The sequence below is a fragment of the Callithrix jacchus genome, chromosome 8, assembly GCF_049354715.1.
Source record: "Callithrix jacchus isolate 240 chromosome 8, calJac240_pri, whole genome shotgun sequence".
In the NCBI taxonomy this organism is placed as follows: domain Eukaryota; kingdom Metazoa; phylum Chordata; class Mammalia; order Primates; family Cebidae; genus Callithrix; species Callithrix jacchus.
Window position 1 is genome coordinate 112571320 of NC_133509.1, and position 26309 is coordinate 112597628.

Consider the following 26309-nt stretch of genomic DNA (forward strand, 5'->3'; position numbering starts at 1 on the left):
TTGGAACATTATTTTTAAAAACTTGATGTCTAATATGAACCACCCATTATTCTTCAGCAATCAAAGAACTGTTATCATGCTTTGTCCATTAAATGAACCCTATTCATTTTCAAGTGTTATGTTTCTGTTGCTCCTTAAAATCAGTTCTGCTGAAATTGTCCTTTTTTGGAATTTTACTGAAATGTATTGGCTTCTCCCTACTGCATACCACACATACTAGAGAGAACACTTGGAGCTTTACACAAATTACATAGGCTGTACCATGCTCTGAATGTATAGTTCCAGAAATGTCTCCTTTTTTAAGCAGGGAAATTTTGAAAAGTAGTAAGTCCACAGTTTTTCTTGTAATCAGCATAAATTCCTTAATTTTTGTCAGTAAGTATCTCATATGGAATGGACTGAGAAATGCTTCCAAAACTAGCTGTGAAACAAATGTATATTTCGACATTACCATTTTCCTATTGAAAACTCCCAAAAGGAGATCTTCAAGCATATAAGGAGTGGTACATTTCAATTTCAGTTCAGTGGCATCCTGTACACACTGGGCATTGATGTCTGCCCGGGAGTTACCACACTAACTGGCCATCCAAGCCTCCGCTGTAACACTTTTCCATCTCTAGATAAGCATCGTGGTGTAAGAGATGCCAGAACCAGGAAACTGGAGTACAAGTGCAGCTCAGCCACAAATTCTGCATCTTCATCTGAGCCCTCTTCCACCACTAACAGGTACTGAGCTTGTAACACCATCCCCTTCACTCTGCGCCACCACGTGCTCCAATCTGGTTTTGTAGTGCACACCACTGGAGAAGCAACCCAGTTTGTGTCAATTTCTTCTCTGGGAATACTCCCAGAATGCAGGGATGGGGCCCAGGTGGTCACGTGTATGCTCTGTGACCATATTTCCTGGACCATAACTGATTGACACAGCATAGACACCTCTGCCAAAAGAAATCCAAAAACCCTTTCTTATGGGGATTTAAAGTATCAGTGGGGCCAAGAGCGGTGGCTCATGCCCGTAATCCCAGGACTTTGGGTGGCCAAGGCAAGTGGATCGCAAGGTCAGGCGTTCAAGACCAGCCTGGCCAAGATGGTGAAACGCCATCTCTACTAAAAATATAAAAATTAGCTGGGCATAGTGGCAGGAGCCTGTAATCCCAGCTACTCGGAAGGCTGAGGCAGAGAACTGCTTGAACCAGGGAGGCGGAGGTTGCAGTGAGCCAAGATCATGCCACTGCACTCCAGCTTGGGTGACAGAGCAAGACTCTGTTTAAAAAAAAAAAAAAATGTCAGTGGGGAGAGAGTCTGAAGGGCATTGGGCCTCCAATGTCCTGAAGAAAGGGTTCATAAACTCCTGCCGCTAAGGTCCCAAGAGCTGTGTTAATTCCTGCCTTTCTGAGATTTGTTCAATTTCATTCTCCACCCCTTTTTTGCATAACTATTATAGTTTAACTAGAGGCAGTTTCTGTTACTCTCAACTAAAAAAGTTAACAGGTATAGATTCTATATTAAAATCTCTTAGAACTTCTTTTCTACATTTTTATTTGGATATTTATCATGCTAACAGAGCCTGGAAACCCCGTCTGTACTAAATACACAAAAATTAGCTGAGTGTGGTGGTGTGTGCCTGTAGTCCTAGCTGGTTGGGAGGCTGAGGCAGGAGAACTGCTTGAACCCGGGAGGCAGAGGTTGCAGTGAGCCAAGATTGTGCCACTGCACTCCAGCCTGGGTGACAGAGGAAGACTTTGTCTCAAAAAAAAAAAAAAATTTTTTTAAACATGTTTCCTAATTTTATCAATTTTGTCATTTCTAATATTGTTTATTATCTTATCGAGGGTAATAGATAAGATAATACCTTGCCAGCCTCAACTTCTAGTTTTAGTAGAGACAGGGTTTCACCATCTTGGCCAGGCTGGTCTTGAACTCCTGACCTCATGATCCACCCACCTCAGCCTCCCAAAGTGCTGGGATTACAGGCATGAGCCACCGCACCTGCTCTATTTATTTATTTTTAAGAGACAGGGTCTCACTCTATTGCTGCCCAAGCTGAAGTGAAGTGGCATAACCATAGCTCACTGTAACCTCAAACTCCTGGGCTCATGTAATCCTCTCACCTCAGCCTCCAGAGTAGCTGAGATTATACAAGTGCTCGTCACCATACCTGGTTAATTTTTTTTTTTTAAGATGAGGTTTCCCTATGTTGCCCAGGCTGGTCTTGAACTCCTGGCCTCAAGCAATCCTCCCACTCTGGCTTCCTAAAGTGCTGAAATTGTAGGCATAAGCCACAATGCCCAGAACAAACTTATTCTTATGTCATGTATGTAGCAACAAAAACTCATAAAACAATGAGACTTCCACTTCCAAGTTAGCTTTAATAGAGAGAGGCAAGCTATCATTTTCATAGTAACAACTAGATAAACTATATAGATTAGTCAAATAAATGAATGGCTTTAAAGACTGAAGAGCTGTTTTCTATGCATAGCAAAGAGGACTAGATGAATTAAAATTCCAGAGGGAGAAGAACTCTTTCTAGGTGAGCTGAAATTGCCAGTCATTTTCTCTCTTCCTGAGGCACTTGTAGAGCATCAGCATGGGTAATGATGACTGGGGTTTGCCATTTTCTTTCTCCACCAAGAGAAAGAAAATCCAGCAGAACTTATGAGAGCTGTATGGGTTGGCATGACAGACTAAATTCCATAAGGGCCCTAAATTTATGACCAGTTTTCTACACAGGACATTGACCTCCAGCCAGGGAGGCTGGAGGTCTGAACTAGAAAGGCTAAAGGAAATCAAGCACAATCTCACAGTGCTTAGCAGGTAAAGCTAGAGGGAGCGGCCTGTAACACTCAATGGATCCCACCCTTGAGATACTACCCTGAACTGAATGACTTAAATCTTCAGCCCAGTCCAACCTGGCTGTTTGGACAGAGGTGTAAAACACCTCATTGTATCTGCCTACGACTGTAAAAGCAAACATTAACTTTAGATTCTAAAGGTCTTTACACACACTGTCTAGAGATCGATCAAAAACTTCTGCTTTCCTGGGTAGGAGGGGACTGTGTCTGTGTGTGTGTGTGAACACAGTATACAGCAGTCCTCATGTTCACTTCCTTACTTCAGAACTGCTAGCCTAGGGAATCTCTCACAACTTGATCATCCCTCTGTTTAATTTCACTTGCCCAGAGAAGTGGAGATTTCTCATGTTCAATTTTTTAACATTTTCAAAAGTACAAAAATAATTTTTGAACATTAAAATCTCTTCTAGGAACCCAGAGCCCCATTCCACCAGGAAACTCAAAATCAAAATAATCATCTAATTTTTTCCACTCATTCTACAAATACTTAATTTCTATCTATATATTAAGGACTGCACTCTAGGCCAGGCAGTGGTTCACGCCTATAATCCCAACACTTTGGGAGGCCAAGGCAGGAGGACTGCTTGGGCCCACGAGTTCAAAACCAGCCTGGGCAACACAGTGAAACCCCATCTCTACTAAAAATTTTAAAACATTAGCCGGATGTGGTGATGCATGCCTGTAGTCCCAGCAACTGGGGAGGGTGAGATGGAAGGATCTCTTGAGCCCAGGACGTTGAAGCTGTAGTGAGCCATGATGGCACCACTGCACTCCCAGCTCAAAAAAAAAAGAAACTGTATATCTGATGATACAAATAAGAATTGTGTAGTATTTCTTTTTTTTTTTTTTTTAAAGAAAATCGGGGTAAATATAAAAAGGAGTAAGGAAACCATTTTAAAGAATACTGCCTAAAGGAAATTATAATTAAATATGCAAGATGAAAAACACATACGAAGCAATAAGCATTTATTTTACAAATGTTTCTCAAGCTGTCTCTTCCTCTTCACATGACTGACAAAATCCAGGAAAGGAGATTAAGCAATTTGTTAAATATCAGTAAAGTTAAATATCAAAGTTGGAACTAGAGTCCAATTATTTATAGGTTGGTGCAAAAGTAATTGCAGTTTTTGCCATTAAAAGTAACGGCAAAAGCAGGGCCAGGTGCGGTGTAATCCCAGCACTCCGGGAGGCCAAGGCGGGTGGATCACGAGGTCAGGAGTTCAAGACCAGCCTGGCCAAGATGGTGAAACTCTGTCTATACTAAAAATAGAAAAATTAGCTGGGTGCAGTGGTGGGTTTCTGTAATCCTAGATACTCAGGAGACTGAGGCAGGGGAATTGCTTGAACCCGGGAGGCAGAGGTTGCAGTGACCCAAGATTGCACCACTACACTCTAGCCTGGGTGACAGAGCAAGACTCCGTCTTGGAAAAAAAAAAAAAAAGTAATGGTAGAAGTAATTACTTTCAATGGCAAAAATCGCAATTAGCTTTGCACCAATCAACAACACATTTTTCATTTGCCATTCCTTAGTTTACATTGCCTGAGATTTTCTTTTTTATTTTGTTAATTCCATGGCCTTCCAATGAATTGAAATTTTCTAAGAATCAAATTTTCCTTTAATTATATCAGAGGCACTACAACTTAATCTAATTGTTTTAAAATCATCAGTGGCTTAATATTAGAATTTTACTTCTTTTTTTTTTTTTTTTTTTGCCAATCAGTTTGAGCTTATGAGGTTGCTCAGGTTAGCCTTGAACTGATGACCTCGCCTTTGCGAGCGCCATGACCTCCGGCGGGAGCCACTTTGGACCCCCCCTTCTTTTTTTTTTATTTTAAGAGACGGGGTTTCACCATGGTCTCGATCTCTTGACCTCATGATCCGCCCGCCTCAGCCTCCCGAAGTGCTGGGATTACAGGCGTGAGCCACCACGCTCAGCCTAGAATTTTACTTCAAACCCATCTTCCATACTCATTTTTGTCATTTAAATAATTAGCTATTTTTGTTATTCATGTTATTAGCCACACTTAGATGGAGACAAATGGTTATATATGAGTTTCCTCTACTAAGAAAATTTGTTTCTAGGAAATGAGGTTTAGCACCAACCAATTTAGTTGTCCTGGAAATAACCTGCTTGCCTATGTAAAAGTCAAGCTTGTACAGGAGGCAATAAAGACACTACCCTTCAGCCTTTAGCACAACCTGCAGGGCTCTCCAGCATGTGGTGGACTGCAGTCCAACCAGGATCACAGGCCCGGTTTCTCAGCCCAGCTTCTTGGCATTTCAAATCAATATGAAAAAAGAGCAAACAGCTGACATGTTTCCTCTCCTTGTAGCACCAGCCAGCATCTCACAGCTGAAGCCCTTGGTAACACAATGGAAAGGGTGCTGCAGAAGTCACCAATGGCCCCATTGTCTAGTAGGGAGAGCTAAGGGAGAGGCGATGAGGTACCAGAGTGTGTCTGCAACACTGCCAGACCCCAGGACCTTATCTGGCCTCTTTCTGCTTCTCACAAGCTGTCCCTCACACTATTAAGAACATTCAGTAAGCCCCTATTGTTTTTAACCACTTGCAAACCTAAAACACTACAAATTAGGCTATAGGTTTTTTTTTTTTTTTTTTTTTTTTAGAGATGGGGTTTCACCAAGTCTGCCAGGCTGGTCTTCAACTCCTGACATCAGGTGATCCACCCACCTCAGCTCCACAAAATGTGCTGGGATTATAGGCATGAGCCACCACGCCCGGTTGGCTATGGGTTTTTTTAATGGCTTATGTATCACCACAATCCATTTCTTACTTATGTCTGTAACAGTATTTTAGGGAGCTAGTTTTTGTCAACCAGCAGAGTATATATGAAATATGACACAATAATTATCATCAAAAAATAGAAATAAAACTGCAATCAACATCTAGCTTTATCCAAACTTAAGATTTAGCTTATATGCTTTAGATCTTTTTTCCATTAAATAAAACATTAACATTATCATTCTTTCATTTAATTCTTATTGAGTCCCTGCTATGAGCTAGGCATGATTCCAGCACTAGAAATACACTCCTGTGAGAGAGGCAGACAACAGATAAGCAAATAGATATACCATATCAGGGCACACTGCTACCATCAGAATAAAATCAAGGGAAAGGAGCATTTTAAACAGGGTGGAGGTAAGGTGTGAGCAGAGGTGGACTTAGGGTAGGGAAGAGAACTCAGTAAAAACGGTTTCCTGGCTGAGGTAACTGTAAAGGCTAAAGCCCCTGGGACTCCAGGCATGGTGACTCACACCTGTAATTCCAGCACTTTGGGAAGCTGAGGCAGGAGAATCACTTGAAACCAGCAGGCAGAGGTTGCAGTGAGCCGAGATCACACCACTGCACTCCAGCCTGGGTGACAGATTGAGACTCCATCTCAAAATAATAATAATAATAAGGCCCCAGGGAAGCATGCTTGATGGTGATGTGTTCAGGGAACACTGGAAAGCCCAGACTAGCTAGAAAGCAGTGACCTGGCATGATATGAAGTCAGAGAGGGATGGGAAAGATCATGGTGGGCCTTGTAAGCCCTATCCAAACTTTGTATTTTGTTTATCAGTGACAGGATGCCATCAGGATACTGTCAAGATCTGACATATTTAAGTAGTTCTCCAATTCTTTTAAGAAGTTTGCCCTGGGGAAATGTTATTTCCCTTCCTCAGAGGAATTGGTAATTTGGTGTTTATCATGCCCATGCATTTTTAAATACTTTCACCATATAAACACATGGCCATAAACAATGTAGTATTCTCCTGCATGTATTAGTACTGCATTCCTTCAGTAGTATTGCTGAATAATATCCCTTTATATGGATATACCACATTTTATTAATCAGTTGATAAACATTTGGATTGTTTCTACTTTTTGTCTATTATAAATAATGCTGGGCTGTATTATAAATACAGGTGTGGCTCATGCCTGTAATTCCAGCACTTTGGAAGATCAGGTGGATCACTTGAGGTCAGGAGTTCAAGACCAGCCTGACCAATGTGGTAAAATCCTGTCTCTACTAAAAATACAAATAATTAGCTGGGTGTGGTAGCGTGTTCCTATAGTCCCAGCTACTCAGACGGTGGAGAGAGAAATGCTTGAACCAGGGGGGTGGAGGTTGCAGTGAGCCGAGTGACTCCACACTGCACTGCAGCCTGGGCGGCAGACCAAGACTTTGTCTCAAAACACAAACAAACAAAACTGCTACTCACAGTGGCATGTGCCTGTGGTCCCAGCTACTTGGGAGGCTGAGGTGGGAGGACTGATTGAGTCTAGGAGGTGGAGGCTGCAGTGAGCCATGTCATGCTAGCCTGGGTAACAGAGCAACACCCTGAATCAATCAATCAACAATGCTGCTATTATCATTAATATACAAGTTTCTGCGGAACATATGTTTCATTTTTCTTGGAAGCAGAATTACTGGATCACATGTTAACTCTACTTTTAACTGTTTCCTAAAGTAGCTGCATCATTTTATAATCATACCAGCAACGTTATTAGGATTCTAATTTCTCTATTAGTTTCTCTACATCCTCATGAACACTTAATATTTTATTTTAGCAATCCCAGTGGTGTGAAGTAGTAGCCCACTGTGGTTTTGTTTTGTTTTGTTTTTTTTAAGACAGTCTCACTCTCGCCCGGGCTGGAGTGCAATGGCACCATCTCGGCTCACTGCAACCTCCATCTCCTGGGTTCAAGGGATTCTCTTACCTCAGACTACCGAGTAGTTGGGATTATAGGCGCCTGCCACCAAGCTCGGCTAATTTTTACATTTTTAGTAGAGACGGGGTTTCACCATGTTGGCCAGGCTGGTCTCAAGGTGATCCGCCCATCTCGGCTTCCCAAAGTGCTGGGATTACAGGCATGAGCCACGGTGTCCAGTCATATACATTATTTATTTTTTAATTAAATAGAATTGGGGTCCCTCAACATTGCCCAGGCTGGTCTTGTACTCCTGGCTTCAAGCAATCCTCACACCTTGGTTTCCCAAAGTGCTGGGATTACAGGCATGAGAAACCATGCCTGGCCATATAACTTATTTATTTTTAATTAAATAGAGATAGGGTCTTGCCACATTGCCCAGGCTGATTTGAACTCCTGGGCTCAAGCAATCCTTGCACCTTGGCTTCTCATAGTGCTGGGATTACAGGTGGGAGTCACCACACCTGGCCCTTAATATGTATTTTTTGGAGTAAGACTGGATCACAGTTGTAGTCTCAGTACAACTGCATATTTCACTGTACTTAGAAACTGTCACAAAATAGTCTGGCACAGTGGCTATAATCCCAGCACTATGGTAGGCTGATGCAGGAGGATGCTTGTGGTCAGGAGTTTGAGATCAGCCTGGGTGGCTGGGTGCAGTGGCTCATGCCTGTAATACCAGCACTTCAGGAGGCCAAGATGGGAGGATCGATTGTGCCCGTGTTTGAGATCAGCCTATGCCACATAGTGAGACTCTGTCTCCCTCTGTGTCTCTGCCTCTGTCTCTCTCTCTCTCTCTCTCTCTATATATATATATATACACATATATATATATATACACACACACATATATTTCTATTTAAGTAAAAAATCGACTAGCCTGGGGAACACAGCAAGACCCATCTCTACAAAAAAAAAAAAAAATTTATCCCACTCTAGTGGTGCACACCTGTGGACCCAGCTAAAGTAGCAGACTGATTTACAATAGACCACATTAAAAAACAAACCCCAACACAGGGATTATCCCAATGCTTTAAGATCCCACATTACACATGTATTATTTCTATAATCAGAGGTAAAATTATTTTTTTTTTTAAAAAAAAGGAAAAATAGCTGCCTCAAGCTTTGTAATGAAAAGTAGTTTTAAAGACAAACAAGATAAATTTTCTAACAGTAAATGGGTCAAGAGCAAAGGGCTTACTTTTTTAATCGGCCACGAATTGCAAATTATATTACAGAAGCTTCTTAGAAATTACTCAGAAGGGAACTGACTTTGAGTCCACAAACCATTTATTTAATCAAGTATGGCACACCCACTCAGAATGCAAACACTGCCTCTACCCATCCTCTGAATTGCCTATTCTACCAATAAACACTGCTTCTTTCTTTCAAAAATTGAATCTAACTGAATCAAGCAATTAACTGTCTTGCTCAAAGCAGTGCAAGTTTCCATGGCACCTGGGCAAACCCTAAACAGTGGGCAAGTCTGACTTCTCTGAACATCCTAGTTCTAAAACACTATCTTGAGAACATAGTTGTTGACACATTTCCCAAGAATTCCTGTTAAAGGACATTCCTGAGTACCTCATATAACTCCGGAATTCTTCAGACGCAAGATATGCTTCCCCTTAGAGCAAAAACAGTGAAAACAAAAATCTTGTCCTACAAGTTGTAACTACCTTATTTCTGAAAGCCTTGAGGTATCTTATCAGGCCCTGCTAAACGTAAACAAGTACATGACCATTCTAACTATTTCTACTGTTTCTCCCTCATAACCATCTTCTCCTTTTCCTTAACTATCACATGAAATCCCCAGTTACTGTTTCCGCTCAGTGGAAACAAAAGCTAGTAGCTATTAGTAAACCAGCTTTCATTAGTTATTTATTTGCCTTCACCTAAATAGCAAGACTAATGCTTTGTTCTTTCTACTTTGGCTTGTCTTATTATTTAACATAAGAACACAATTTTTGCCCCAGTTCCTTGAGATAGAATTTTTTATTCTGACAGCCAGAGAGCTCTGATCCTTCCAATATCTCATTAAAATACACTCAAAGGGAAAAAAGTTAGGGTCAAAACTGTCGTAAAGGTAGGTAATTTTTTTTCTTTCATACTTATTAACTAATTAAGGATAGTAAAAGGCAAACCTAAATCTCAGAAGTTCTATGAAGAAATGGAAGCTCTTTTATTTATTTATTTGTTTGTTTGTTTGTTTATTTATTTATTTATTAGACAGAGTCTCGCTCTGTTGCCAGGCACCAGGCTGGAGTGCAGTGGTACGATCTCGGCTCACTGCAACCTCTGCCTCCCGGGTTCAAGCAATTCTTCTGCCTCAGCCTCCCAAGTAGCTGAGACTACAGGCGCGTGCCACCATGCCCAGCTAATTTTTGTATTTTTAGTAGAGACGGGGTTTCACCATGTTGGCCAGGATGGTCTCAATCTCTTAATCTCGTGATCCGCCTGCCTTGGCCTCCCAAAGTGCTGGGATTACAGGTGTAAGCCACCGAGCCTGGCCTGGAAGCTCTTTTAAAACGAGCTGTTAACATAGAGTTTTAAAAACAAACATATAAATAAACTACTGTATTTTAGGTGCAACCAAAACATGGCATTTATTTAATCTAATGTTAAATCCACAGAAGGCAATCTGGTAATTAAGATCATGGAATAATGCAACTTGCTACTGAGAAAAACTTCCTGCCTAGACATCTTTAAAAATAGAATTTTCTGTCGAGACTGATTTTAATAAAGTACTACAAAGAGATAAAGGACTGAATTACATAAACTCCCAAAGGTTCTTTCCAATGCTAATATAAAAGTTTCCCTGGGGCAAATTGCCACACTACCTCAAATGAAGGCTGGTGCTCCTCCCACTTATTTGAATAGCAGAGAGGAAAAATTACTGCTTTTTTTGTTCAACTGCAACTATTGTGAAAACCGTGTGTCTACTGTCATCACTAAACAGCAATGTCTGATTGTTTCATAACTCCTTCCTACCACAACATCTGCTAATCAAATTCTAAACCCAAATCCAAGAGTTGTTCTTTTACTATATACATTCATTCATCCTTTCAAGCACAGAAACATATTCTTTTTGTGTGTGTTGAGACGGAGTCTTGATCTGTTGCCAGGCTGGAGTGCAGTGTCGTGATTTGGGCTCATGCAACCTCTGACTCCCTGATTCAAGCTATTTTACTGCCTCAGCCTCCCGAGTAACTGGGATTACAGGCGCCTGCCACCGTGCCCAGCTAATTTTTGTATTTTTAGTATAGACGGAGTTTCACTATGTTGGTCAGGATGGTCTCGATCTCCTGACCTCGTGATCCACCTGCCTCGGCCTCCCAAAGTGCTGGGATTACAGGTGTGAGCCACTGCGCCCGGCCAGAAACATACTCTTGAGAGTGTAAAGTGATCTGAGACTTTTCTGACCTCTCTGCTGTTCATTAAAAGACATGGTGGGAAATGTGAGGCAAAGAATTTACATCTCAACCCTGTTATACTCTAAATTCACATTTTAGTAAAAGCATGACACACAGCTGTATGCATATTTTGATGGCAGAGTTGGCAACATTTCCCCCAGAAAGAGGGGAAAGATAGGTAGAGGTTGGAGCACAAGCACATCACTTTAAAAAAATAAAAACAACCTTCAAAAAATGTTAAGATATTGCGTTGCTCTCATTAAGTTACCAAGATCTCCTTTTGTATAAGAAAAGAAAAAAAATTCAGACAATATTCCTCCATCTGAGAGTGTAGAAAGCTCCAGATTTGAAGTCTGTTTTAAAAAGACTGGTGTGTAGTTTTCTAGAAAGGACTGCAGCCCTCACAGCATTCCAACAGACCGTTCTTCCAAATACCACCAATGTGCCTGAGTGAAACTTTTACTGAAACATGTCCCCAAAAGTTAACCAGATGTTATGATGTTATTCATACAGATTTTAAAATGCCATGTTAGTACCTTGATATTTCTTCATCTTATTAATTGGCCAGCTCTAAAGAAATCTCATTCTATAAATGCTAAATTGTTAAGAGATTATAGGAGAGAGGTCCTTGACTTGCTACTAAATCAGAACATAATGCATAGGGGACTGAAAGGAGCATATGAACACAAAGCACCTGGGAAGTATGAACACCTTTCTCTTGACTTCCTCTTTCATTTAAAAAAAATCATACCTCAGCCAAGTGTACCTATAATCCCAGCACTCTGGGAGGCCAAGGCAGGTGGATCACCTGAGATCAGGAGTTCGAGACCACCCCAGCCAACATGAAGCCCCATCTCTACCAAAAATACAAAAATTAGCTGGGCGTGATGACAGATGCCTGTAATCCCAGGTATTCAGGAGGGTGAGACAGGAAAATTACTAGAACCTGGGAGGTGGAAGTTCCAGTGAAAGGAGATCGCACCAATGCACTCCAGCCTGGGCGACAAGAGGGAAACTCCATCTCAAAAAAAAAAAACAAAAACAAAAACCTCACTCGTTCACCTGCATTGTATTTCTAACTCCTATCCGTTAAATTTCCGTTACATTCTATACCACAACAATTTTGTAAGTCATTTACATTGCCAGGAAAACAACAGACTATTCCACTGCTTATGAGCTGATTGTTATCACTTCCCTCACACAATTATTTCTTTAAGAGTGAAAACAAATCTTTTGATCTGCGTATTACTTTGCTTTGACACCTTACAATTTCAGGGGAGGTCAAGTCTGTTTTACGTATTTTTCCCCTCAACTCTCAGTCTCAGTATCTCAACATGACCTGGAGAAATGCTTTATTTTCTGATTCACACCAAACAGTAACAGGTCTATCCATCATAACTAACCATCTGGGGAGGAGCCTGCCAGATATTTACGTTAAAGTCAAATTAAGACCACCATCCTATCAAGACTACAACAGTCACACTCCTGCTAAAGGGGAACAGAGTACTTTTTTTTTTTTAACTGTTCCTTAATATCTGTACAAAACTTAAACATATTAAAGTCAACTGGAAATTAACACAACACTCTCTTCCAGGAATACCGATCTTGCATCTTTTCAACCAGCTCATCATTAAAAACTCATTTCAACAGAATATCTGTCGGTACAGAGCACTGTAAGGTTGATAATAAGCACTGTCTCGAATTTAGAACTTTTCAAAATATTTTAGAACTGCCTGAACGTGGTTGATGATTCAGCATGGCTAATTAGTATAGAGTCATCGCAAGTCACCACCAGGCTAAACAATCCCCTTGTGTGATAGCACTCGTGTTCAGGAAAGGGTCGAAGGGGCCACCTAATCCAACCTGGAGCATGGGGTAGTCTCACCACGGGCAGAGTAAGGAGGGTGATGCTTTCGAGGGACCAGCCTGGATTCCCTGCCAGATCTTCCGATCAACGTCCTGCTTGGGGAACGAACGTGGTAGTCCAGAATGTGGTTGGGAGAGACTGGGTGTGTCTCCATCAGACACCAGCACCTAACTTTCCTTGCCTCTTAAGGACCCCAAGGGTGGTTTTCTCTTTGGACGACTGCAAGACTTTAAGAGGAAGCAACTACCTCGGGGGGTTGAGGACGGACCCTCGGGAGCCCTTGAGTGGCTCCCACCGGGGTCCGAGGGATCTCTCATTGCCTCCCCTGAGGGCGGCACACACTTCTGGCAGAATCTCGCAGAACTCCGGGGGGAAGGGAGGAAGACCTCCAGGCGCGGAGAGGTGGGAAGCCCCCGTGCCGTCCTTGAGTTTCCGGGCTCGGGGAGGCTAGGCCAGTGCCCGGACACTGCCACCCACACCTGCGAGCGGCACCCACCCCGCGGATGGCCCCGCGACCTCACCCCGTCCGGCCTCCCCCCCGCCGGCCCGCACGGCCACCCCGGCCCCGCTGCCCAGGCTCCCCGTACCTGGCCGGCGGCGGCTGCTGCGGCTGAGGCGCTGCTCTTCACGTATCCGTTCCGCACTTCCCCGTTGGTCACGCAGCCGTTCGCCCGCACCGGGCGGCGGCAGCAGCAGCCTCCGGGCCCCGGCCGCATCGTCCTGGCAGGACCAGTAGCAAGAAAGGTTCTGTGGTCGGCGGCAGCGGCGGCGGCGGCTGCTCGAAGTCCCGCTCCGCACCCCACCCACCTCCCAGAAACCGGAAATGGCTGCAGCGCCGCCGCCAATTCCCGGGCGGGCCTTTACAGGGGGCGGGGCCCTCGCCGCTGAGGACCGGGCTTGCCACAGACAGCGCAGCCAAGAGGAAGAGCGGCGGGACCGGCTGAGAGGGACGTGCGCCTGAGGACCGCTGACCAATCTGAAAGAGAAGGAGGAGGATCCATGCTGCTGCCTGGCCAATCACGGACGAGAGCAAGGCTCCTCGCTGGTGGAGAAGGGGCTTCCTTAGAGGGACTCGAGGGCCTGGCACCTGATTGGAGGCCGCATCCAGGTCCTGGGTAGGGCTTGGCTGTTTAATGGTCCAGACCGAGGAGGAGGCAGGGCCCAGGAAGAAGTAGCCAATTAGAGTTTGAGGAAAGAAAAGGGGCTGAGCCGAAGTCTTTAGAGCGGGCTCCAGGTTCTCCAGGACAGGTGGCGCCCTCTCTGCCCTTGCCTCTCAGGAAGTTCTGGGGTTTATATCCTAGCCCAAAGACAAAAAGCTCCCTTATTTAATTAGCTGATTCCTCTGTGAGTGTTTATAGATTTTTTGACAACCTCTCACAATTCTTCAGTATGCACCAGACATTCAATTTCTGAATTATTATAAGTAATAATTTAGATGTCTTTCACGGGCCCTTCACATTTGCCCTTGGCAGGATTTTCCATATAGTCTCCTTTAAAGTCTTTCCTTCAAAGTTAGTAAACCTGCTCTAATTCCAACTCTGCCAATAACTGGAAGCTAAAAGCTTGAGCACTGTATTTAACCACTTTAAGAGCCAAATTCTTTAAAATGGAGCTATTACTTCCTGCTTCATAGACTTATTGCAAGAATTCTATCATTAAAGCATTATACACCTATTATAATACTTGGCTCATAGTAGGAGTATAATAAATGTTACTTTCTCACCCTTTTAGTTCCATCTTCCCACGGGATTAGAAAGCAAGGAAATTACATTACAGTAAGAGAATTTCTTTTATCCATAAAGAATTTAGTGTCACCCTGCCAGTGGCTCACGCCTGTAATCCCAGCACTTTGGGAAGCCGAGGCGGGCAGATCACGAGTTCAGGAGATCGAGACCATCCTGGCTAACACCGTGAAACCCCACCTCTACTAAAAAAATACAAAAAATTAGCCGGGTATGGGGGCATGCCCCTGTGGTCCTAGCTACTCAGGGGGCTAAGGGAGGAGAATCACTTGGACCCGGGAGGTGGAGATTGTGGTGAGCCGAGATGGCGCCACTGCACTCCAGCCTGGGCGACAGAGTGAGACTTTGTCTCAAAAAAAAAAAAAAAAATTTAGTGTCATAGTTAAGAGTACGGACTCTAGAGTCGGTCTGGGTTTTCAATTCTAGCTGTGCCACTTACTGAGTAAATTCTATGTGTCTTCATCTGTTCAGTGAGGATAGTAATGGTTGTCATAAAAATTGAGTAAGTTAATGAATGTAATGTATTTTGTACAGGACCTAGCAATTAGTAAGCATTCATTAAGTGTTGGTTACTAGTAATTGCTGAATGCACCTATGAGAATCCCTGCATTCTTCCCCCACCCTGCAGGAGCTTTAGAAAGGGGGTACACAAGGTTTCAGTTTTGCATGACTTAGGAGCTGAATACTCTTTTTTTTTTTTTTTTGAGACGGAATTTTGCTCTTGTTACCCAGGCTGGAGTGCAATGGCGCGATCTCAGCTCACCACAACCTCCGCCTCCTGGGTTCAAGCAATTCTCCTGCCTCCTGCCTCAGCCTCCCAAGTAGCTGGGACTACAGGCACGTGCCACCATGCCCAGCTAATTTTTGTATTTTTTTAGTAGAGGTGGGGTTTCACCATGTTGACCAGGATGGTCTCGATCTCTTGACCTCGTGATCCACCCACCTCGGCCTCCCAAAGTGCTGGGATTATAGGCGTGAGCCACCGCGCCTGGCCTAGGAGCTGAATAATCTAACAGAAGTTGGGATCGTTCATCCCACACATCCTCTTTGATCCCAAAAGTGAATATATGTCTGTATGTATAAGGCTAAAAAGGAAGCATATGGCTATGCTTCATGAAGCTTACATTTCAGTGAGAAACAAGATATATGCATATAAAGAAAACAACAGTAAAAGACCAACCTAAGGCTGGAGAGATTAGGCAACAGGAGTTCTGATGAGGAAAGCTGAATGGCAGTGATGAGTCTGACCATGTAGAAAGTTTTCAGGGCAGGAATCTGGATGGAAGCAGGGCTAAGGGATTTACCTGAAGCTTAGGCAGTGAGCTGAATGAATTTAGAGAAGGCTTGTGAGGAAGATGTGCAATGAGCTAAATCTTGGAGGATGATGGGTCCTGGAGAGCTGCAACTGAGATGACTGGGGAGCGTGTTCTGAGGAAACCTTCAGAAACTCAGATGCAGAGTCTGGAAAGAGCAAAACCTAAACTGCAGCCTAAGAGGAGTAAAGGAGCCTGGCTAGATGAGAGGAATCCTGTTAGCCAGTCCCTCCTTCGGGACTGGCCCCTTGTCTTGTTCTGCCACTTACTCACCATGTATAGTCTTGGACAAGTCATGCGAACTCACCCCTGGTTTCCTCACTCATCTTACAAAGTGTGTACCTGTACTACTTACCTTACAGGCTTTTGTGAGCATCAGTGATACAGATGATGTGATTACTTCACATGCCATTGCTAAATCACAAAAATGATGCTGCAGTAGGCAGTTGGAAACACCCCAGGCTCCATGGAAATTGGAAAACAACCCCTTCCAGATGCATAAGCCACTTCATCATCATTTTACAGTGTTCATATGCAAAGTAATATGCTAGGCACCAGAAACGCAACCCTTCTCTTCCATCAAGATTGCTCAAACCACTTCAACTGTGAAGCCTGTTTTGAACCCCAACCTCCCCACAAAATTAGTTGCTTTCTCCTCTGTGAACTTTATACACACCTGTGTAAGCATGTGTCACATTGCTTTGAGTTCCTTTGAGAGGGAGGTTACACAATGCTTAGAAGCAAGAGCTCTGCAGTCAGATATACCATAATTGAAGAGCAGTTTCAGCACTTAGAATCCTTATGATTTAGGCAAAGCCGCCCAACCTCTCTGTAACTCAGTTCCCTCTTCTGTAAAATGGGATATACCTCACAGAGTTGGAGAATTAAGAAAAGCATTTAGGTTGGGTGCAGTGGCTCACACCTGTAATCCCAGCACTTTGGGAGGCTGAGGCAGGTGGATCATGAGGTCAGGCATTCAAGACCAGCCTGGTCAAGATGGTGAAACCGCATCTCTACTAAAAATACAAAAATTAGGCAGGCTTGGTGGTGGGTGCCTGTAATCCCAGCTACTCAGGAGGCTGAAGCAGAGAAATGCTTGAATTCAGAAGACAGAGGTTGCAGTGAGCTGAGATCACACCACGGCATTGCAGCCTGGGCAACAGAGTGAGACTCTGTCTCAAAAAAAAGAAAGAAAAGCATTTAGTAGCAAGACCTGTTACATAATATTCAATGAGTGTTGGTAATTATTCATTGAATAAATGAATTACTTATTAAGTGAATGAATGATTGATTGAATACATTTATACTTACAATTAGGCAGCAAGCTGGGAGAATTGAAGAGATTGTCTAATTCATCTTTGGGTTCCCAGCACCTACCATATGCCTGTCACATAGCAAATGCTCAATAAATGTTTGTTGAACAAATAACTGAATTAATTAATTAAAATTTGGCCTTGGCTCAGATTACACTTGTAATCTGAGCACTTTGGGAGGCTGAGGCAGGTGGACCACTTGAGGCCAGGAGTTTGAGACCAGCCTGACCAACATGGCAATACCCCGTCTCTACAAAAACTACAAAAATTAGCCAGGTATGGTGGCACATGCCTGTAATCCCAGCTACTTTGGAGGCTGAGGCACAAGACTTGCTTAAACCCAGGAGGCGGAGGGTACAGTGAGCCGAGATCACACCACTGCACTTTAGCCTGGGTGACAGAGAGAGACTCTGTCTCAAAAAAAAAAAAAAAAATCTGGCTGGGCGAGGTGGCTCACGCCTTTAATCCCAGCACTTTGGGAGGCCCAAGTGGGTGGATCACGAGGTCAGGAGTTCAAGACCAGCCTGGCCAAAATGGTGAAACCCCATCTCTTAAAAAAAAAAGAAAAAAAAAAATCTGGCCTTATCTCCGAAGAACCTTCTATCACATGGAGACTGTGTTAATTAAGGTTTTTTGGTTGTGGATACCATAAGCCAATTTTAGAAAACTTACTCAAGAAAGGTAAATTTACTAGAACTCTCCTGAAGACAGGGAAGTGTTGGCACTCAGAAAAATCCTAAACCTCAGGACCAGAAAATCATGGACCTTCCTTCCTCCTAACCAAACCACTTCTGGTGCTTAGCTCTCAGCAACCTACAACTTTCACATTCATGAGGTCAAACTTCTACACGCTCAAGAAAGAGAAATCTGATTGGCCTAGCTTAGGGTGAAGATGGGTAAATCTTACCAATCACAATGGCCAGAGCACAAGGTCAAACTGCTGGAGATGAGGAATCAGTTACAGACAAAGAAGAATCGTAGCAGAGAAGAGAGGAACAACCCTATCAGTGTTCAACTCAGGGAGATAGAACCTGGGAGTGAAAAGGAGGAACAGCAATAGCTGGGAATGGGTGTTAAAGAAGGAGGCTGTCAGGACAGCATTTTTAAAAGGGCTATGTGCCCCCTTTCTCTTCCAGTTCTAGGTGCTTCAGGAGCCATGGCTTTAGGTGCAGACATGGCCAAGTCCAAGAACCATACCACACACAACCAGTCCCGAAAATGGCACAGAAATGGTATCAAGAAACCCCTATCACAAAGATATGAATCTCTTAAGGAGGTGGACCCCAAGTTCCTGAGGAACATGATCTTTACCAAGAAGCACAACAAGAAGGACCTAAAGAAAATGCAGGCCAACAAGGCCGAGGCCATGAGTGCACATGCTGAGGCTACCAAGGTCCTCGTAAAGCCCAAGGAGGTTAAGCCCAAGATCCCAAAGGGTGTCAGCCACAAGTTAGATTGACTTGCCTACATTTCCCACCCCAAGTTTGGGAACTGCTTGTGCCCCTATTGCCAAGGGGGCTCAGGCCGTGACAGCCAAAGGCCAAGGCCAAGGATCAAACCAAGGCCCAGGCTGCAGCTCCAGCTACAGTTCCAGCTCAGGCTCCCAAAGGTGCCCAAGCCCCTATAAAGACTTCAGAGTAGATATCTCTGTCTGCCAACATGTGGACAGAAGGACTGGTGCCACCCCACCCCCCCAGGCTGCCATCTGCATGGTACTGGGGTCCCCCTGTGCTATTGGTACAAATAAACCTGAGGCAGGAAAAAAAAAAGGCTATGCAAAGATGGCTGTATAGTAAGAGAAACGAAGTAAAAGGAACCAGGTTAGGCCGGGCGCAGTGGCTCATGCCTGTAATCCTAGCACTTTGGGAGGCCGAGGTGGGTGGATCACCTGAGTTCAGGAGTTCAAGACCAGCCTGGCCATCATGGTGAAACCCCATCTTTTTTAAAAAAAAAAGTATATATATATATATAAAGTAATATATATATGTATATATATATATATATATATATATATATATATATATATTAAAAAAAAAAACAAAAACCAAAACTGGTTATAGTCTGGGCGCAGTGGCTCATACCTGTATTCCCATCACTTTGGGAGGCCAATATGGGTGGATCACGAGGTCAGAAGTTCAAGACCAGCCTGGCCAACATAGTGAAACCCCGTCTCTACTTAAAACACAAAAAAATTAGCCAGGCGTGGTGGTGGCGGGTGCCTGTAATCCCAGCTACTCGAGATGCTGAGGCAGAGAATTGTTTGGGTGTACTCCAGCCTGGGTGACACAGTGAGACTCTGTCTCAAAAAAAAAAAAAGCACAGGTTATTTAGCTGGAGGAGCAGCTGGTCAGCGCTATCAGGTAAGGTTCTTGGTTGCATGCACTGCAAGTCAATTCTGGCTGTCGTACACAGAAGGGAAGTCAAATTCATTGGAATGTTATCAGCAGCTCAGAGACTTGACTGAAGGCCGGAGGACCAGGCTTAGAAAAAGTTAGGAGCTGGCCAGGAGCGGTGGCTGAGACCTGTAATCCCAGCACTTTGGGAGGCCGAGGCGGGTGGATCACGAGGTCAGGAGATCGAGACCATCCTGGTCAACATGGTGAAATCCTGTCTCTACTAAAAATACAAAAAATTAGCTGGGCATGGTGGTGCGTGCCTGTAATCCCAGCTACTCAGGAGGCTGAGGGAGGAGAATTGCCTGAACCCAGGAGGTGGAGGTTGCGGTGAGCCGAGATTGCGCCATTGCACTCCAGCCTGGGTAAAGAGAGAGAAACTCCGTCTCAAAAAAAAAAGTTTAGCCTAAGGCTGCCTCCTTGTAAGTTTCACCTAAAGGTTTCTCCTTGGATAGTAAACAGAAACCTAACTAGATATATAAACAGGATGTAACCTCAGGTATTTGTAACAAGCAGTTGGTGTGGTGGCTCATGCCTATAATCCCAGAGCATGGGAGGCCAAGGGAGGCAGATCACCTGAGGTCAGGAGTTCAAAACCAAACTGGCCAATATGGTGAAACCCTGTCTCTACTAAAAATACAAAAATATTAGCCAGGCGTGGTGGCAGGCGGGAGGATGAGGCAGCAGAATCACTTGAACCTGGGAGGCGGAGGTTGCAGTGAGCCCAGATTGCACCACTGCACTCTAGCCTGGGCAACAAGAGCAAAACTCCATCTCAAAAACAAAACAAAACAAAAATCAAATAAGTAGCCAAGCCTCAGGCAATAACAGAAGCCATTCTTCAACCACTCAACAGGCAGCCAACTGTTCAAACAGTGTTCAAATAAGGCAAAAGCTGAGCTATGACGGTTCCAACTGTTTCTGTAGGTTACTTTCCTTTTTCTGTTCATAAATCTTGTCTGACCATGTGACAGTGCTGGAATCTCTCTGAAACTTCTGGTTCTGGATGGGGGCTGCCCAATTTGAGGATCATTATTTGCTCAGTTAAATTCTATTAAATTTAATTTCTTTGAAATTTTTCTGTTAGCAACATCCCTGCCAAAACAAATGACTTCCAACTACCCCTTCCATCCTATTGTCACTTGATCAAGAGTCAAGTACTGGAGAGGCTATCTGCTTGCTTGAGTTTAGGTTACACTGGTCCTTACAGGTGCAAACAGAAGGAAAAAGTTTCCTTCACCTTTCCTGGTGGGAGGTGCTTACCAAAATGCACCCACCTAAGAAGAGTGTATTCAGTGAGAAGAGGTGATTTCCCAAGAGGAAATGGGGGACCTAACAGAAAAAGGGAATGGACACTGGGTGGGCAAAAATGGCCAATGTCCTTTATATCGGTTAAGGCTGCAGAGGAATCACAAGATAGAGCTGCATACTGTGGTATGTACCTGTAATCTTAGCTATTCATGAGGCAATGAATGGCAGGAGGCTCACATGAGCCCAGGAGTTCAGGACCAGCCTGGGCAAACCCACTCAAGAAAAAAGAAAAAAAAGAAGAACCACAGATGAAATGGAAAGGGCCCTTCAGAAATAATCTGCTTTTGCATGAAAACCAGAGATAGACATGTAGAGATATTATTTGAACCTGACTCTGAGAGCACCATTTGGTCTTCCCTTTTTTTTTTTTTTGAGATGGAACCTCTCTTTTGACTAGGCTGGAGTGCAGTGGCACGATCTTGGCTAGCTGCAACCTCCACCTTCTGGGTTCAAGTGATTCTTGTACCTCCCAAGTAGCTGAAATTACAGGCAGTTGCTACCATGCCCAGCTAATTTGTGTATTTTTAGTAGAGATGGGGTTTTGCCATGTTGGCTGGTCTGGTCTTGAACTCCTGATCTCAAATGATCCACCCACCTTGGCTTCCCAAAATGTTGGGATTACAAACATGATCCACCACACCCAGCCTGGTCTTCCCTTTTTAAACTTTTCATGCTTCATTCATTCATTTATTAGGCCAATTGCACAAGTATTTTTTGCTGGGCATCATGTTGAGTACCACAAATACAATGATAAATAGAAAGTATTCAGCAGGAAAGGGACAGGCTGAAAAAAAAGGAAAAAGAAAAAAATAGAAAGTAACATGGTCTCTGCTCTTGTGGAGCTTTCAGTCTCGATTTACAGGAAATGCATCTGCTATTTCCACTTTCATTATTCCTAATCCAATAGAGTAAGTGAAATAGACCAATTCTCTCCCGGGGTTTCTGATCCTACTTTTGAGGGAAAATCTTGTATAATGGTTTTGGATTATTTTCAGGGCAATACTGGCATCCACAAAACTGGGCAGGTCCTGGGACAAGAGTTTAGAATTGCATTATGATCATGAGGCCTGAGCTATTTAAATGAATGCTTGCATGCAAACATGAAGCTTTAAGAGGAATGATGGTTCCTGATTGTACACCTCCAGGGTGCCAGCTGAGCATTTAGTAGAGATTTTAGTCTATAACTAACAAAGCATTTGCAATGGGAGTTCTGCAATAATACAGATGAGTGCTCCAGGAAGAGGCAGCCAGAGCCTACGTCTCAATGGCAGGTCTCTGCCCTTGAGTTACCTCTACTCCAGAAGCACCTGAGAGCTTCCTCTACCACACCCCACACTGCCACCCTGAACTTCCCGTGGGCACTCACCTGGCTGAATGTTGCAATCACTTCAGGTTCTGCTTCAGGAAGCAGACTTTTGCTTCTGGCTTCAAGAGGGAGGAGAAGGGATGATGATGCAGGTTATGGTAATGATGGTGGTGTTAGCCAAGACTCTGAGTTGTAAGTTTTGAAACTGAATTTAAATTGGATTAAGCATAAAGAGGATTTATTGACTCACATAACCAAAAACCAAGAGTAGATCTGATTGGATCCAGGTACTCAAATGATGTCATCAGGAATCTATCTCCATCCCTGGCTTGGGGTTCCTCTGAATTAGCTGTATTTCCAGAAAGGCTGCCACCATGTGTTGGCAAAAGATGGCTTGTGGTGGACAAACTTGCTTTCAATCAGCTTTAAAACTTCAACTGAGGCCGCACGCGGTGGCTCACGCCTGTAATCCTAGCACTTCGGGAGGCCAAGGTGGGTGGATCACCTGAGGTCAGGAGTTCAAGACCAGCCTGACCAACATGGTGAAACCCCATCTTAAAAAAATAAAAAGAAAACTTCAACTGAAAGACACTGCCTATTTTCTGTAGTCTCCTCAAGAGTTCTAGATAGACTCCTGTTGGCCCAGCTTGGGTGACATGCATCAGGTGACTGTTGAATGGATGGACCAGGCCTGAATCTTGTGCCTACCTGCTCCACCAATTCTAAGCCACAGGCTCAGAGAAGGGGAGACCAGTGGTTTTCCAGCGGGAGAAGATGGGTGCTGTTGCCAGAAAAAAGAGTGCTGAGCAGGCATAAGCAACGGATGTCCATTGCACGATCATGTTAAATATGAAGACGACAGTAAGAACAGGAAGTGCGAATGCCTCGGAGAGTCTCAACGTTCTCAGATGATATTACAAGAAACACCGATTTTAGACTCTCCCTCCTTCACACATTCCCTACAAAATTTACCTCAAATTAATCCCTCCTTATGGTAACTGTTCTGTGTTTACTCAACTAATTTAAGTGACTGATATCTTTATCTTCATCAAATCATTATCCTAAAGCCATTAATAAACATTCTTTGTATAGGTAGCTGTATAAGAAAATTAGAAATACAGACAGAGCATTGACTCTGTAAGAGAGCGATAAAGGGCCAGGCGTGGTGGCTCACACCTGTAACCTCAGCACTTTGGGAGGCTGAGGCGAATGGATCACCTGAGGTCAGGAGTTCAAGACCAGTGTGGGAAACATGGTAGAACTTCATTTTTACTAAAAATACAAAATATTAACCAGGCATGGTGGCACACACCTGTAATTCCAACTACTAAGGACGCTGAAGCAGGAGAATGGCTTGAACCTGGGAGGCGGATGTTGCAGTGAGCCGTAATGATGCCACTGCACTCTAGCCTGAGTGAGACGCCATCTCAAAAAAAAAAAGAGAGAGAGAGCAATAAAGGACTCCTGAGGCAACATACCAGCTTTGAATGTTATATATCATGAACTTAAAATGGCAAAAATTGAATTGTACTATGTGTGAAGTATATGTCAATTTAAAAATTGCTTTAAAAAGAAAGACATAAATAAGAAGTTGCATTTGTTCCTAGGTAATATGACATATGCATTTAGTGGTGTGATGAAATTTGCATATTTACACAGAATAGATGGAAGGCAATGCTGTCATTCTTTTTTTTTTTTTGAGACGGAGTTTCGCTCTTGTTACTCAGACTGGAGTGCAATGGCACAATCTCGGCTCACTGTAACCTCTGCCTCCTGGGTTCAAGCAATTCTCCTGCCTCAGCCTTACAGGCACGCACCACCATGCCCAGCTAATTTTTGTATTTTTAGTAGAGATGGGGTTTCACCTCGTTGACCAGGATGGTCTCGATCTCTTGACCTCGTGATCCACCCGCCTCAGCCTCCCAAAGTGCTGGGATTACAGGCTTGAGCCACCACGCCCAGCCAATGCTGTCATTCTTTTCCACTTCATCATAGAACCCTTCAAAGATTGAGCTATTGTCCCCATCACTTTCTTTATATTTACTTGGCAATGCTACATATTCTTAGACAACATAATTTCTTTTACAATGTGGCCTTTGGGATTCTTTGACTACCCTCAATATTTTGCTAACTTTTTCTCACATTTTTTCTCTATCTTATACCACTTACAAAACCAATAAAATTTTTGGCGCCTGTTATCTTGAGGAGCCATTTTAACCTATATCTAGAAGAAGACTGTTCTGCTGTTTATGCTCCCAAAGACTCCAAAGCTACATGACAGGTTCTTTCAATATATGTCCCGAAAAGTATGGGAATTAGAATAGGCAATGGGAAAGCAAGAGGGATGCCCAAAAGAGTTAGGGAAAGGGGTCGCGTTCCACGGTTACCCGTCTTCTCCGCTCCTCCTTCTCGCGGCGCTCAAGGGACCATGGCCGATCCTCACGTGAGACAGATCAAGATCAAGACTGGCGTGGTGAAGCGGTTAGTCAAAGAAAAAGTGATGTATGAAAAAGAAGCAAAACAACATGAGGAAAGGATTGAAAAAATGAGAGCTGAAGATGGTGAAAATTATGACATTAAAAAGCAGGTAGAGATCCTACAAGAATGCCGGATGATGATCCCAGATTGCCAGCACAGGTGGGAAGCTGCGTATTTGGATCTTCAACAGATACTAGAAAATGAAAAAGACTTGGAAGAAGCTGAGGAATATAAAGAAGCACGTTTAGTACTGGATTCAATGAAGTTAGAAGCCTGAAACTTTTCTTGTATGGGGTGGTTTTTACATTAAATCCTGGGGTTCATTTTACAATTCATTTTTTTTTAAGAGATGGGGTTTCACCATGTTGGCCAGGTTGGTCTTGAACTGCTGACCTCAGGTGATCCACCCGCCTCGGCCTCCCAAAGTGCGGGGATTACAAGCGTGAGTCACCGTGCCCAGCCAACAATTCATTATTTTTAACCACTCTGCGTGTTAAAGTAGTATGAGAATGTGATTGTTTTTCTCTGGTTACATACATATTTATTTGTCTAATTCAATATGTCAAATAAATGAGTGCATCTAAAAAAAAAAGAAAAGTTAGGGAAAGGAACTTTTTTTTTTTTTTTAAAGAGACGAGGTATTGCTATGTTGCCCAGGCTGGAGTGCAATGGCTATTCACAGGCGCAATCCCACTACTGATCAGCACAGGAGTTTTTACCTGCTTTGTTTCTGACCTGGGCCGGTTCACCCCTCCTTAGGCAGCCTGGTGGTCCCCTGCTCCCGGGAGGTCACCATACTGATGCCGAACGTAGTGCAGACACCCGATCGGCATAGCGCATTGCAGCCCAGAACTCCCGGACTCAAGAGATCCTCCAACCTCAGCCTCCCAAGTAGCTGGGACTACAGGCATGCGCCACTGCACCTGGCACTTTTTTTTTTTTTTTTTTTTGAGATAGAATCTTCCTCTGTTGCCCAGGCTGGAGTGCGGTGGTGTGATCTCCGCTCATTGCCGAATCCACCTCCTGGGTTCCAGCGAATCTCCTGCCTTAGCTTCCCTAGTAGCTGGAATTATAGGCACACAACACCATGTCCGGCTAATTTTTATATTTTTAGTAGAGACAGGGTTTCACCATACTGACCAGGCTGGTCTCTAGCTCCTGATGTCAGGTGATCCGCCTGCCTAGCCCTCCCAAAGTGCTAGGATTATAGGCATTAGCTACCCCTCTCAGTCAGGTACTTTATCGTGCTGACTTTAAGGCCTGACATTTGAACATTTCAAAATATAGTACATTTCTCTTTTATATCAACAACATATTTTAAGGCATAAATGACAACTTTAGAGTCACCTTTTGTTTTAATCCAAACCAGCCTTATCCATGCTGACCACCCTATGCTTATCTACTGGTCCATATCCTGCATTATAGGTGGTTGCTTCTCCAGTATCTATTCCACTCTTCCGTCACTGATCGGCAGTCATTTATTACAGGGTTGACTATTTCTCAGGATCTGATGATAGGGAGTGTTCATGGACAGAACAAGAACATAGTTGATTCAATTATGCTTAAGACTGGAGCTTTTGGTTCAATGACCAGGGGAAGGAAA

General features: G+C 43.7%; 1 protein-coding gene and 1 pseudogene across 1 annotated transcript in view; one reads left to right on the top strand and one right to left on the bottom strand.

Moving 5' to 3' along the window:
- Positions 1-13669, bottom strand: part of SPTLC2 (serine palmitoyltransferase long chain base subunit 2) — a 113062-nt gene extending 99393 nt beyond the window's left edge. Inside the window, exon 1 of the mRNA XM_002754227.7 lies at positions 13438-13669. Within this exon, the coding sequence (XP_002754273.2) occupies positions 13438-13566 (129 nt within the window). The 5' untranslated portion in view covers positions 13567-13669. The remainder of the gene's footprint in view (positions 1-13437) is intronic.
- Positions 13670-24620: 10951 nt separating this feature from the next.
- On the top strand, positions 24621-25037 carry LOC100404446 (tubulin folding cofactor A pseudogene; annotated as a pseudogene).
- The last annotated feature ends 1272 nt before the right edge of the window (positions 25038-26309 follow it).